Source organism: Drosophila montana, unplaced genomic scaffold (assembly GCF_035044405.1).
Source record: "Drosophila montana isolate Dmon_TW-CO22-7 unplaced genomic scaffold, ASM3504440v1 contig_2537_1, whole genome shotgun sequence".
NCBI lineage: Eukaryota > Metazoa > Arthropoda > Insecta > Diptera > Drosophilidae > Drosophila > Drosophila montana.
In genome coordinates, this window is record NW_026997401.1 from 58,116 (window position 1) to 73,031 (window position 14,916).

The following is a 14,916-nucleotide window of genomic DNA, read 5'->3' on the forward strand; positions in this document are numbered from 1 at the left end:
CAACCGAATATGAGATAAAAGTGCCCGTGGACCAGCGAATAAGTTCCGCTTGTGAAATTTTGTGATTAGTTAATCTGTGATGGGATGGTGCCGCGGAAGAAATATTGGATGGAGAGCTTCGAAACCCAGCGAAGAGTTTTCTAGGCGACTATCTAGACTAAGGATGCCGATTTCATCCAAACAAGGGTTAAGTGATGCGATACAACTGGATAGCTTAACAACTCTGCTCAATCGCAAGGTTTTAACATCTTCCCACAAGTATGCTCTATGGACAAGCAGCAGTAAGAGTTGGGTGCCATGTTGTACATCAGACACTGTTAGTCCAGGATGCCTGATTCTATGTATAAATTTATAAACATATGCGAATATACGCTGCATTTTATCAAAAGAGTTAACGTATTTAGAAGTGGCAGATATATCAACGAAGGGAGATGACGGAGCAAGGACATTTTTCCTTCATTCGAGCTTTGGGGTCTTTGGCAAGCAAGAAGCCGGCCAGTGCAATTTGTTTAGAAATAGAAATTTTGCGGCATTGAACCAGAATTACGATTGACTTAATTCAGTTGGTGTAGATCCTCTCGGGAGTAGATCTGCGGATTAAGTGGAGTGGGAACGTAGCGCCATTCCATGCCATTAGTTAGCTCTTGAACTGCTGTGACACGATTAGTTACAAACATATTGAGCTTGTAAGGTTCGGTCTTTACCCAGCAAAACATACAGAAGCATCCGACCAGCAGTAGAATTTTTCATCGAAAAGTTCCATTCTAGATAATTCACGGATGATATTAATAAGAAGAGCCATTGAGCTCCAGCTTTGGAACTCTTATTGTTTTTAGAGGAAAATGACGTAGATACAGGCCCCATACGCTTCGTTGCTGTCATCGCTGAAATCGTGAACTTCTAACTCTGCTGCAATTATTGACTCGAGCCGAGGAAATTTAAAAAACAGTGCTTTCTCAAAACTGCAGCAAAGATCATGCAAAGCTGATGCTAATATTGACCAATCGAGTTTCTCCTTCCAGATCTGCTGCGAGAAGATTTTTAGCTTTAGCGATTACCGGCCCTATAGGTCCAAGCGGGTCATACAAGCGAGCTTGAACTTGAACTTAAACACCACTTACCAGCTATCTGATTAAGAATTTCCTTCACTTCTTGAATCGAAATGAGGTCTGAAATGAGGTCGTCAACGTAGAAGAGACGCCGCAGAATCCGAGATCCAATTGGGCAGTTAATTTCCTCATCCAAAGACAACTGATGCATAACGCGGACAGAGAGAATAGATGCTGGGTTTGTTCCATATGTAACTGTATCCAGCTTAAAAAGCTTGACATTCTGTTCTGGCGAGTCCCTCCGTAGAATGCATTGGAGAAAATCGTCTGGTCTTGTAACGCGTACGCAGCTATATAATTTTCGAATATCTCCTTTTAGGGCGACCGGGAACGTAGAAAGCGAAGAAACAACGAGCTCTGAGTAACAGGACTAGCCATCAACAGTTCAGATCAATAGTGAGGGAGAAAATATTGACAAAGTCCTATGGATTCTGGAGCGACAGGCGACAGCCGACGCAGATCCGCTCAAAAAACAAAAGCTGTCAAGCTATGTAACGTAGCAATAGCTTGCACATAAGTTACGCATGAAAGACCAAAAAACTTTAGAGAGTAACCAAAGCGACAGCAATCGCTTATATGTTCATAAACCACACAAAAACGCAATGTCAGTTTGCAGATATTTTAACTTTATTGCTTTATTGTAAAACAATTAGAGAACAACAAAAGATGAAATTCACGTCGGGGTCACCAAAATGATACGCTATCCAGCTTTTTCAATAGCTTTCACTTATGATTCAATTTATTGTTTATTTGTGGTAAATTACGAGGAGCAGGCAGACCCGAATTAGCCTGTGCTTATTATACCCTGAACCCATTGAAAATGGGTAAAAAGGGTATAATGTATTTGTGTAATGTATGTAACAGGCAGAAGGAAGCATCTCCGACCCCATAAAGTATATATATTCTTGATCAGCATTAACAGTCGATCTAGCCATGTCCGTCTTTTTGTCCGTATGTATGAAGCATAATCTATAAGAGCTAAAGACTTGAAATTTTAGCTGTAGGTCCTCCTAGTGCCGAGTTTGTTTCCGATATTCGATAACTTTTCCCATTTTCAAGTAATCGATAAAAATCGATATCGAAATCCGGTTTTTTGAGCAATTTTGGTAAATCATAAGAGCTAGAGTCACCAAACTTGACATGTAGCATCTAGAATAGTATATATATATCAATCATCTTTCATTTTAAAGCTATCGCCACCACCCCGTTCTCACGACATAGCTATAAATCGGGTAAAAACTTCAATTTGTATTGCCCACCAATATAAGCCACAATTAAATGCAATTGACTTTTTGAGAATACACAAATATTCTATAACACAATAAGATGTACTGCAGAAAATTTCATTAAGATCGGTTAAGAAACAAAAGTTATGTGCGCACGTGTTAGCAGCAGCTAGCGCAAATTCCAAGAATTTCTGTATGCATGTACACACACACATTCATGCGCGTCTGCTTTGAATTCTATCAACAACATTGCAATTGCGATTTTATTGTTTTCTGTGCTGCTATTTTAATTGGTTTTCTTCTCAGTGAGACTCAATTATTGGTGTGGCTGTTGGGTGTAGGCGGCGGCAATTAGTGCAGTATGTAGCGAGTTCGAACCCTACCGATGAAAGTATTTTTTTTTTTGGCTGGTGTGGCGTTGAGTAATGCGGTCAGTTGCGAGCTCGAACCCTGCCAAGGGAATTTTTTTTTTATTAATTTTTAATTACAAGAGTCTTTCAAAGGCAAGCGAACCCGAATTAAAGCGTGGCGATCGTAGCAAAGCGAAAATTGATTTGATATCAATATGTTTGAATAATGCCGATGTGTGCCAAATGCACGAAGCGATCGAAGTTTACTAACTCGACGCGCAGCATCAAGGCTTAAGCATAAGTTAATGCTAGTGCAATAATTGATTGTAATAGCGAAGAGCGCCAGATCAACGTAAAACATGATAAGCGAGAAATTAATGCAGATGCTTCGCAGAGCAACGTTATAAGTAAGATGCTGTTTTGGTCGCGTATCCTCACAAATGGCCGAAATGCCTAAATGCTCACCGGCGCAGCGTTTGCTACAGCGAGTATTTAGACTCCACATGCTAATTTTTATACATCTAAACTGTAACTCTTGCAGGTTGTATGGCTAGAGTAAAAGTTCAATTCTTGTCAATTCTTGATTGATTACGCACTCATGAGCAGTTATTGTCAACCTTCCATCTGAAAACTTTAGGTAACCATGTTTTTAACAATCATTTGATTCTTTAAATTGTTCACAGAGTAATTTCTGCTTTAAAGGGTATCTAATTCTCTGTAACTACTTTATGTCCACAGTATAAGATATGTAATTCAATCTATCATTAAAAGCATTCTTTTCGATTTGAAGTAGATTACAATTAAGAAAAAAGTACATGTTATTATATCTATGTTTCAGATGTGGACACGCTTCCCCACAAAACATTTTTTATATGGAACTAGGCAGACAGAGTGTGCTGGGTTCCGGTGAACTATGGATGGAAACAGAAGATTCCGCAATTGCTAAACATATGCACGATATGATATTAAGGTAAAACAAATTTCTTCGGGGTGCCGAAGAATTAACAATTAACTAACTAACAATTTCAGATATATTGTAGACGATGTGTTTATGTACTTGAACATAAAACTGAGTTCCTAAAAATTTAATGGTTTACCAATTATTCAATTGGGAACAGTGTGTTATGATAGTTTGATAAAAAAAAATATGTATAAATGTAACAAGCATTATGAATCCCACAAATGATGTATTAGGATATGATGTATTATAAAAGAGTTTTTTATGGCAGCTTTTTATCATAGTTATTCGATTCCTGTAATTTTCTTAACAAAAAAAAGAGTCGTGGTAATTTCGTCAGATAAAGTTTATAGTGAACTAAAAGTGTATATAAATGGGCAAGGAGGTAGATGAACGATCAGCATTCTCCCATATATATTACTACTTTATCGGGTAAGGATACTCCTTTTTTGTCGCAACTTTCGTGCCAAATTCACACTTTTTATACCCTGAACCCATTGAAAATGGGTAAAAGGGGTATACTGTATTTGTGCAAATGTATGTAACAGGCAGAAGGAAGCATCTCCGACCCAATAAAATATATATATTCTTGATCAGCATCAATAGCCGAGTCGATCTAGCCATGTCTGTCTGTCTGTCCGTCCGTCCGTCCGTCCGTCTGTCCGTATGTATGAACGCAAGGATTTCAGAACCTATAAGAGCTAGAGACTTTAAATTTTAGTTGTACAGCCTCGGGTAACAAGGTTATAATGTATTTGTGCAAATGTATGTAACAGGCGGAAGGAAGCATATCCGACCCCATAAAGTAAATATATTCTTGATCAGCATCAATAGCCGGGTCGATCTAGCTATGTCCGTCTGTCTGTCCGTCCGTCCGTCCGTATGTATGACCGCAAGGATCTAAGAACCTATAAGAGGTTCTCCTATATTCGATAACTTGCCCGTTTCCAAGTAATCGATAAAAATCGATATCGAAATTCTGTGTTTTGAGTAATTTTGGTATATAATAAAGCTAGAGTCACCAAACTTGACATGTAGCTTCTAGAATAGTATATATATATCAAGTATCTTTCATTTTAAACATATCCCCACCTCCCCGCTTCGACCTCATAGCCATAAATCAAGCAAAAATACCAATTTATGCTGCCCACCAGTATAAGTGACCATTTAAATGCAATTGACTTATTGATAATGCACAAATATTCTATAGTACAATAAGATGAAGAAAATTTCATTAAGATCGGTTAAGAAACACAGAAGTTATTAAATAAAACATGTTGATGCTGGCCTCAAGTTTGGGGCAGCAAGCGCAAACTCCAAAAATTTCATACATGTACACACACACACATTCATACGCATCTGCTTTGAATTCTATCAACAGCATTGCAGTTGCGATTGTATTGTTTCTGTGCTGCTATTTTAATTGGTTTTGTCCTCATTAAGACTGAATTCTTGGTGTGGCTGTTGTTATAAATGTTTATTGTTTTGAATCAAAAATAGCATAGAATTTTATTACAACACAGTGGGCTTAGGCGATATTTCGCCAATCCTAGTAGAGTCCTCAGGCTTTATCGTAGAGAAAAGGCGGCTTTTTTAAATAAGTCCGCATCGTCACGTAGGTAGTCGGGGGACTCTGGGGCGTCTCCTATGTCGTTGTTGGAGGAGGTCCTTGAACGATCTTCTCTTCAGCCTCCTGACTACACACATCCCAGCGAGGTCTCTTGCTACCCGGTTGCAGTGTCGCTGCATGCGTTCGTTGTACCAGTTGGCGAATGCTCCGACTTGGCTGTCTATGGTCTCCACTTTGGGGTCTCTGTGCAAGGTAGAATTTCTGACGAGCCAATCAGCACCGGTAATTCGGCGCAAGGCCAAGTCTTGGAGTGTCTGAATCCGTCTTCGATTTAAACTGTCGGTAAACTGCCCGTTTGCAGCGAAGTGGCAATGGGCTGCTGGGGTTTAGTAGCCAGTTGGCCTTTGCCATATTATAGTGGCGCTGCTTGAGGAGGCCGTCGATGTTTGCCCGAAAGCTAAGCCTCGTATCCAGTACAATTCCAAAATACTTTGCTCTTCTGCCAGGGTGAAGGGGCTGCCACCTATCCAGACTGCTGGAGCCTTGCCACGCCTCAGTGTGTAGTAGACCGCTTGGCACTTCGAGTCATTGAGCTTGATGTTGAACCTGCGTGCCCAGCTCTCAAGCATGTGTTTGTATTCTTTGGTCCCGTCAGTGTCTTCGTATTCGCAGTGGGCTGAATAAAATATTGGCACGTCATCGGCAAATGTGGCCATCAGGTATTTGCCTGGGGTGGCAAACTCGTGTAGGTCATCCGGAGTGGGGATGTCTGCCGTGTATAAAATGTAGAGAAAAGGGTCCAGGGCACCCGCCTTCATTTTGCTCTTACTTTGATGTCGAACTTTCGCTCCGTTAGATAAAAGCGCAGAAGTAGAAAGAGGGGGCGGGAAGACTCATCTTGATTTTCTAGAGCAATCCATCAATCCAGACTCGGTGGAAAGCCTGCTTAACGTCTACAAAGACTCCATAGCTGTAGTCTTTTTCGTCGTAAGCCTTCAGAATATGGTTAATCACTCTGTGAACCTGTTCAACAGCGCCAAGCCTTCCCCTGAACCCAAGTTGGTGATGAGGAAGGATGGCCATGTGATCCATAAGCGTTGCAAGTCGAGAGACAATCAGTCTTTCCCAGACCTTCGACAGGGAAGACTGAAGACAGTAGACTGATCGGCCGATATGACTCAGGGTCATATTCCGGCTTGCCCGACTTATGAATCCACTGGGCAGTGGTAGGGCCTTCAGAGTGGTGTGGCATATTCCATCATGGCCCGGTGCTTTAGCCCTGGGAAGGACTTTGCCAACGTTGATCACCTCCTCCACGCGGATGGGGCCGATAGGTGTTGACAGCTGAAGCGGACTCTTCAACGCTCGGCTCTTCTGAGGAGGCCAGATCGTAACGTGTAAACCGTTCCTCCAGGTGGTTGGCGAACGTATCAGCTTGTTCTTCGGCTGTAAGGCAGCATTTTCCATTGTGGCGAAGAAGGGGAACGGTTCTTTAGGGTTGGCGCTTTAGGTTTTTAGTTGCTCGCCAGAGCGAGTATCCAGAGTCATGCGTATAGTTCATGCTTTCCAACCTTCTAAAAAAATATGCGTCTTTGCGAAGGCCCTCCTTGAGTTGCCGCTCCGCTTTTCGCCACTCCGCCTTGTCCCACGGATGCTGTGTCTTCTTGTACCTGCGTCTGCACCGCCTCTTGATCCTGAGCAGGTTCGCTATGTCTGCGGGCAGCCCGTTGCCAGCATTGTCCAGCCGCCTGGCAACTGGTGGGGAAGTGACTTATGCTGCTGATGCGCGAATCTTTGCGTTGAGCAGTTTAAAGGCGTCCTCTACATCCCGTCCACTGCAGATTACGGTGTTGAGGTGAATACTTTGACTCATCTGTCTCTGGAAGACACCGAGATAAGTGCGTGCGTTGCCTCGGTATTGCGCTGACCACCCTGGCCCTGCTCTCCAGGGTAACTATCAGGGGCAGGTGGTCACTCGGGAGATCCCAATCGTCAGCGATTCAGAGGAACTGATCAGGGATCCCCTGGTCGATGACGAAGTCTATACAAGACGGAGTGCCTCTGCTGCCGTGCGGGTATCTTGTGGGAGAACCTGTGGCCAGTACCTTCGCTTGACGATGCGCTAGGCTGCTATCTAGTTCAAGCCTGCGCACATTGCTGTTTTTGTTATTGCGCCCCACAGCCAGTGATGTGTATTCCAGTTGCTTCCCACCAGATATCTGCTTATATCAGATATCAGCCGAGCTGAGTATGACGTTGAAGTCATCAGTCGACGTCTGCTCTTTTGGTCTGCAGTAGACTGCTCCAAAGTCCACGTTACCAGCATCAGTGGAGACTTTCACAGTCGAATATTGGTTAACACGATTAGTAATACTCAATTGCGGTAAGTGAACCAAGTTACTCCAGACGAGGACGGCGCAGCTGAGCGATTTTGAGTCCAGTGTACAGGGTATGCCTCGAAGCCAAAGATTTTAGCGAAAATAGGACCGTAGGTTCTAGTTTCTGACAGCAGAATTGTTCCGATGGCGTGTTTTTTGGGGCTCCCGCACGCTTTTTATATTCGGTGAACCACTCGCAGCCCTTATAGTTGGCAGGGTGGTTACCACCGCAGTGGGCGCATGTTGCCGGAACTGAGTCGGGCCATGTGCAGTCAGCAGTGCCACATCCTGGCTTCTTCGAGCAGTCTAAACCTTGACCATCTGCTTGCACAGCTTCCTGATGGTAAGAGCCTCCTTGTTGTTGGCCGCCGGCTGCAAGTTAATGAAGTGAATATTCACATCATTGGCTAGGAGTCGCATAGTCCTACCTAGGTTGGATTTGTTGGTGAGACTATCCAGGTCCACAACTTCGGATAGATTAGGACGATGGATGGTGGCTTCTTTCCTCCAGTGGGGGCATTATTGTTGGCCCTTTTTTCGGGCACGGGGGCGGTGGTGCTGGCATGGGCGACAGCGTTGGGCTGGCTGCCGCCCCAATACCTGAGGAGTCGCTGAGGCAGGCCTGAGTTTACCTTGGGCTGAGTTTACCTGCTCGGCCTTGGATTCGTTAGTCTCCATGTCTTCGTCGTTATCGGGTGGTGCCAAGAGAGCATATCTATTGGAAGCATGTGTGCGAACTGGAGTGGTGTCAGTCTTGATCTGTTTTCACCCCACCAAGTGGGGACCTGCTGTCTAAGACTTTGTGTCTATCGTTTTATTTTTCGCCTGTGATTTAATCAGTCGAGCCACGGCTAAGGCCGTTTTATGGCTTACGATATCAAGTATATTTGCAAGTGGTCAATGTCTGTATTCGCGCTAGCATTAGCATGTGGGCTGCTGCCGGGGTCTTGGGTATCCAATAAAGGGTAAGAAGGTGAAACTTCTTGCAGACATCAGCGCGGAGAATTTATTGGCAGCTGTTGCTAAGCTGCTGTTAACCATTGAGGTGCTCGGCGGCGTAGCGGCGTCAGCATTTAGTTGGCCTACCTTATTAGTTCCCTTATTACTCATTGTGGTAGCGTTGCTGTTCTCAGCACTCACTGGAATGGTGGCTCTATTGCCATTGATGCCAATTTTTGATGCGTTGCAATCTTTTTGCGGGATTGCAATAGCCGCGTTTGGGCGTGCACTCGAATTTTGAATTTTAATTTTGTTTCGCGAGTGCGTCCGTTCACTTCGAACACCAAAAAGTGGCCAAATTGAATTTATAGGTTTAAATTGTGGCAAAAACTGATGGGCAAAACAAGTTGGATTATTAACTTGATTTATAGCTATGAGGTAGTAGCGGGAATGTGGTGATACCTATAAAATGAAAGATTATTGATATATATATACTATTCTAGAAACTACATGTCAAGTTTGGTGAATCTAGCTCTTATTATTTATCAAACTTTCGCAAAAAACGGGCAAGTTATCGAATATCGGAAGCAAACTTCATCTGCGCGGGCACTAGGAGGACCTACAGCTAAAATTTCAAGTCTCTAGCTCTTATAGGTTCTGAGATCCTTGCGTTCATACATACGGACGGACGGACGGCCGGAAGAACAGACAGCCGGACATGGCTAGATCGACTCGGCTTGTTGATGCTGATCAAGAATATATATACTTTATGGGGTTGGAGATGCTTTCTTCTACCAGTCACATACATTTGCACAAATACAGTATTCCCTTTTTACCCATTTTCAAGTTTCGGGTTCAGGGAATAAAAATGGAAACAATAAACAAATCATTTTGTGCAAAAAATGGGAAAAAGATTTTTTTAAATTAAATAGTTTACGCAGAATATATTCAAATTAAAAAATGGTGAGTGTGGTTGGAATATTTCAATAATGGGTATTTCACCCATTCCGCCAATGGCAATTATGCGAAGTAGTTGTGTACGGTGCGATTAATATGTTCAAATAATTGTGGTAAAAAGAAAGTTTTATTGTATTGCTGAAAATGTATTTCTACATTGCTTATTGTTTTTTTAATCTTAATGCTTTCCAACTCCTGCCCAACCGACCAAGGGTGCCGTCGTGTAGCGAACGATACAAGTAGCGAAGCACAAAAATTAATACAAACTAAGACTTAAACCTACGACACTCTACTTGTTAATTAGTTATTACTAATCATTACAGATAACCCGAAACGTATCATCCAAGGCATAGTTAGTTAAACGTATAATTACCTGTTAGTAAGAGGGAGAGAAGTTTATTTGGTGGGTGACGTTGGCATCTTGACGAAAGGATCTTTGTCGTGTAACGATCGAGCAGATCGGTAAATTCTCGTATATCGGAAGATAACAGAGTAACAGCGATTTATACAATTTCATATATGTTATACATATATGTATATTCTCGCCTCTGAGAACCCAGGAGGTTTCTTAGACCTCACTGGGTAATCAAGTGGAGCGAGTTCAGGATACCTTAAAACGGATACGGATTATTGATAACATCAAAGACTGCAGAATTGTATAGTTGGGACCAGATAACTTGCAGAATAAGATCGTTGAGACAATAATATGTAGCGTTACGAAACCTACGAATTAAATACGATATTTTAAATCTAATGACAATATCCGAATTTAGATGGAAGAGGTCTTCACAACGTGAAAGCGAAGTACAGTACAACCAAAGACAATATAAACACTAAGATGAGTAACGCTTCTAGCCTGGCCATTCATCTGGCCTTTCCCACTTCACACGACATGCTAGCCGCCGGCTATTCGTTCAGACGAACGAATACCGAAGTCGCTGATGCTGACATGAACAACAAAGTCGCTAGCCTGCCTTTAGCAAAGCTGTTCAACGGTACCTTGCGTCGCTTCGTTTTCGAAGTACATTGATCGAAAAAATTTTAAACTTACGATCGACGCATAGTACTTTTACTTTATCTATTATTGAAATGATACATTACCCTAGATACTAACGATGAATTTTACAGGAAAATTTAAGAATAATATAATTTTTTCACAAAGCGCACCTTGTGCAATAACTATGTTAGGGAAATAGCTCACAAAGATTGATTTCACTATTGTTTTTGGACAGTGTATGCTCGAGAGAAGTTTTTGTCTCAGCCAATGGCGTGCAAGCACCTATGTTTGTACGTGAGAATTATGCATGCATAACTACATCAAAATATGTATACATGTGTTGTTATTCAGTGCTCTGGCTTTGGATGGTAAAGAAATAAATTTTCTTCGCTTTCTAGCGCTGATCATGACCTATCCCAACTTTGTGTTGACATATTAATGCTTGTTGTGTACTGAGGTTGGTTCCGCGGAAAATCTGCATTTTAAAGTCGATGCAAATATTTAAATAAATTAAATTAATATGTTTTTTATTTTCGAATTAAGAAATAAGAGTGCTAAAATACAAATCAAATAATTATTTTTATAAATAAATATTGAGTATAAATAAATTTACACTCTTTTATTTCTTAATTTATTTTTTATTTCTTAAAAAAAATAATTTAATTTAAAGAAATTATATATATTTGCATAATTATATTATATTAATAATTATATTATATTTGCATCGACTTAAAAACGACTTTCAGACTTTCTACGGAGCCAAACTCAATACACAACATGCATTCAAATATGAATACAAATTTAGGAGAGATCATGATCACCGCTAGAAAACTAACAAAATTTATTTCTTTGCCAGCGAAAGCTAGAGCAGTGAAAAACAACACATTCAAATATGCTGGTTTGTATTAACACACATACAAACACAATTGCTTGCACGGCCCTCATAGAGCCTAAGCTGAGAGTGCATTATATTTCTAGCTTTTCCGCTCTTTCAGCTGTGAGAGCGCAATAATACTGATTTCGGTTTGTTCTCAATTTTCCAAAAATCAAGCTGCATAGTAGCATTTTGTTGTATGGCGTTACTCATCTTAGTGTTGGGTACAAGTAGTATTAGTATTGTCTTTGGTACAACTATATGAACCCTACACAAATATCTTCACAGATCTGCGGTAAGGTAGACCATCAAAACATTTATATTACGTAGCAGGCAAGAGAATAACTGAATCCATTGGCGAGGATTTAGTAACATTGAATTTTGAAGTCGCAAGGTCGTCCAATTAGAAAAATTGAGAAAAGATAGATTTAATAGCGTTCAGATGCGTAAAGATGCGTTTTTTTTTTAAATGAAGCAAAAGGATGCTTAGGGCCAGTATCAGTTGACGAGAATGAATCTAAGGATAGATGAAGGTAATAGGTGTTTCATGGATTCCTGGTAAACTTCTAATGGTAGTTTGTAATGCGAAACACGATGGAATAGCGCCCTGAATGTCTAAATACTAACACAAATTAAGCTCCACAAGGCCAAGGATCCGGAGATCCGACGCGTGTTTGGTCTGGCAGTTAGCCTAGCCAGACAGTTAGAATGCGCGACCTTTTATCGCTCGGACGTGCTAGAAATGCCTTAACATAAAATATCCCTTTTTAGCGTTGGAGTTTAAGAGCCTGACTTTGGTTTTTAAGGTAAGCCCGCTCCACGGCCTGAGGATCTAGTCTATTTTTCCCAGCTTTGTCCCAGCTGAGCCGCAGACCCTATTATCGTGGTCCTTCCACATAAGTCGCCTGTCCAGAGTCATATCTCATATCCTCCCGGAGACGGTCATTGAACTGCTGCTTGATGCTGGAAATGCGGTATATTCTGCATTTGTTACTGTCAGTATCCCGTGGGTGTTTAGATCTAGATGGGAAGATCCGCTACGTAGAAGTGTGAAGAACTGGCCCAAATACGCTATCAAATACATAGTTCAATATTTGTCTGAGATGACAATTTGTAGATAAATAAATCTCATTGTTACTGAACTTTAGATATATGTATAGATGAATTTTAAAATTAACTTTTCTGAATTACTAAAATATTAGCTTTAGCTTAAAAGATACCGGTTTTCAGCTTTGTCCCCCCAGTACACATCATAAACAAGAATTTGGCAAAGGTCGTGGTGACGCACGGAAACTAACAAAATTATTTGTTTGGCAGCCGTAGAAAAACATGCATATTTGGATTCACTTATAAGAAGGCGAAAAGAGACTTGGTTGGCGTTGTACTCGAAGAGCGAAAGCCTCACCAGAATTTTTGTTTCGCATTCAAATGTATGGTCGTTACATATTTTAGTATTTATATTGTCTTTGCCCATAGTATATCTATCTGAATTGTTTGCGTGTGCAGCATAGCAACATTTATGTGAAATACAAACAAACCAAGCAATTTAAAAAAAAAACTAATTCACAACATTTTAAATATACTTTTAGCGCAATGTCAGCTAAGTCTGAGTCAAATATGAATTTGTTAAATGTATACAAAGGACACTCAGATTTAAGTAATGAGCCGATGAGGAAACGTTCGTCATCGGCTAATGAAGCATCAAAGCCTATTAACGTTTTACAGAAACGACAAAATCAAACTGAAATAAGAAACAGTTTTTCTCCACAGTATAACAGTAAGTAAAATAATTTTTTCTTCATATGATTTTATTTGCAATTTTTTCATGAAATGTGCAACGTATATAAGATAACATCTCCGACGCCCACACCTTATACAGCTATGATGTTCGTCTATCCGCCCGTCCGTTTGACCGTTTCTATCGAAATTTTGAAGTTATAGTTATAGTCCGTTTTAAAATTTGGATCGCACTTATATATTATGAAGATGCCTTCAAAATAACGTTCGAAGAGTAGGTTCTTGCATGGAAAACGTTGTTAATTAAGATGTCTTGACCACATTTGGCATTTATTAGTTTCCGTATTCTCCTCCCACCCGCATGGCTCGAGTTTGTGTTCGATCATCGATAACGATTGCCGTTTCCAAACAATCGATAGAAATCGATATCGAAATATCTTTTTTCAGCAAATTTTTTAGACTTTAAGAGCTAGAGTAACCAATTTGAAATATAGCTTATATAATTATATATACAGATTAAGTATCTATCATTTCTTAGGTATCGCCACCCCTCGCCTTCGCCTTTTTTGTAATGTTAAAGCAAAGGAGTGCGTAGCGCTTCGGGTAGTTCGGCAGTCCCAACTAGTGCCCTCGGTTAGTTTCAATGTCAATTATACATATATCAGAATAATTGATCTATAGCCATTCAGGAAGAATTGGTAAAAAATGTTAAACAAAATATTTTTAGCAAACTCAGCATTTACGAGCGCAGTATTCTCACATGTATGCAAATCATTAAGGCAAATGTCTTCTTTAGTATTGAATCTTTGGTGTGCCGACTATACCCTTTCTTGTTTACTTTTACACTTTATTACATACAAAATTTAATATTAAATAAAGAAGTTTTATATTTTTACACATGTCGTGTTAAGGCTTATCTTATCATGTATGTAACATGCCAGTTATGATAATTTCTACGACTATTCGTAATAATAAAATACAATAATTAAAACATGAATATCAAAAAAAAAAGTACCAATAAAAATTGTCCCTTAATAGCTTATTTTTGTTGACTAAATTAGTATTCTTTGGCGGACCGCAGCCTTCGATTGCGTATCGTGGCTTTACGTAGCGTATGTGCTTCTGCTTTCCTTTAGCCACATACAAAATATGGAAAAGGAGATGATTATATTTGCCTTTATTCCAATCCTTTGTAAATTTGTAGGATCTGAATTAGGAATAAACAAATGATGATTATTAAAATTTTACAATGCGCATTAAAACATACCAAGTTTTGTGCAACTCATGGCCATGTTGTCTTCAATAAATCAAAGCAGATGAGAAAATTTAAATAAAAAATAGTTCAGTTAATATAGAAACAATAATCACTTCAAAACAAGGAAGCTCACCAACATCTACCTTCTCCTATTATTTCTTCTTGGTTATCAGTCACCGAAGGTTTTTACTGAAAAACAGCTGTAGATATTGTGATAATTAAGTGGAGACAAAGTGGATTTCTTGATATATTTGTTATATACATGTATATTCAAATTTAACTTTTTACTTTTTATTTACTTTTACGTCGGGTGATACGTATTTGCTTATTTTAAGAGGAGATTGATACTGTAAGCAACTTAGGAAATCCACAGAATAAGTAAAGAGAGCATCTACACACATAGACAAGGATTGGCCATTATGATGCCACACTTATATAATTTAGATAATTTAGATTGAGAGAGGAATACCAACTATATGCTCAACATTTTCATAAAATTTAGTCGTTACATAGAAATAACTAATTTCTTTAAACAAGTTCTCAATTTGATTTCTGTATACGTAAAC

At 40.0% G+C, this 14,916-nt stretch overlaps 1 protein-coding gene across 2 annotated transcripts in view; it reads left to right on the plus strand.

Annotated features, from left to right (window-relative positions):
* Nucleotides 1-14,916, plus strand: part of chico — a 119,819-nt gene that overhangs the window by 55,580 nt on the left and 49,323 nt on the right. For both annotated transcript variants that reach the window (XM_064682910.1, XM_064682911.1), the window contains exons 4-5: nucleotides 3,524-3,655; nucleotides 12,948-13,135. In XM_064682910.1, the coding sequence (XP_064538980.1) occupies nucleotides 3,524-3,655; nucleotides 12,948-13,135 (320 nt within the window). The remainder of the gene's footprint in view (nucleotides 1-3,523; nucleotides 3,656-12,947; nucleotides 13,136-14,916) is intronic.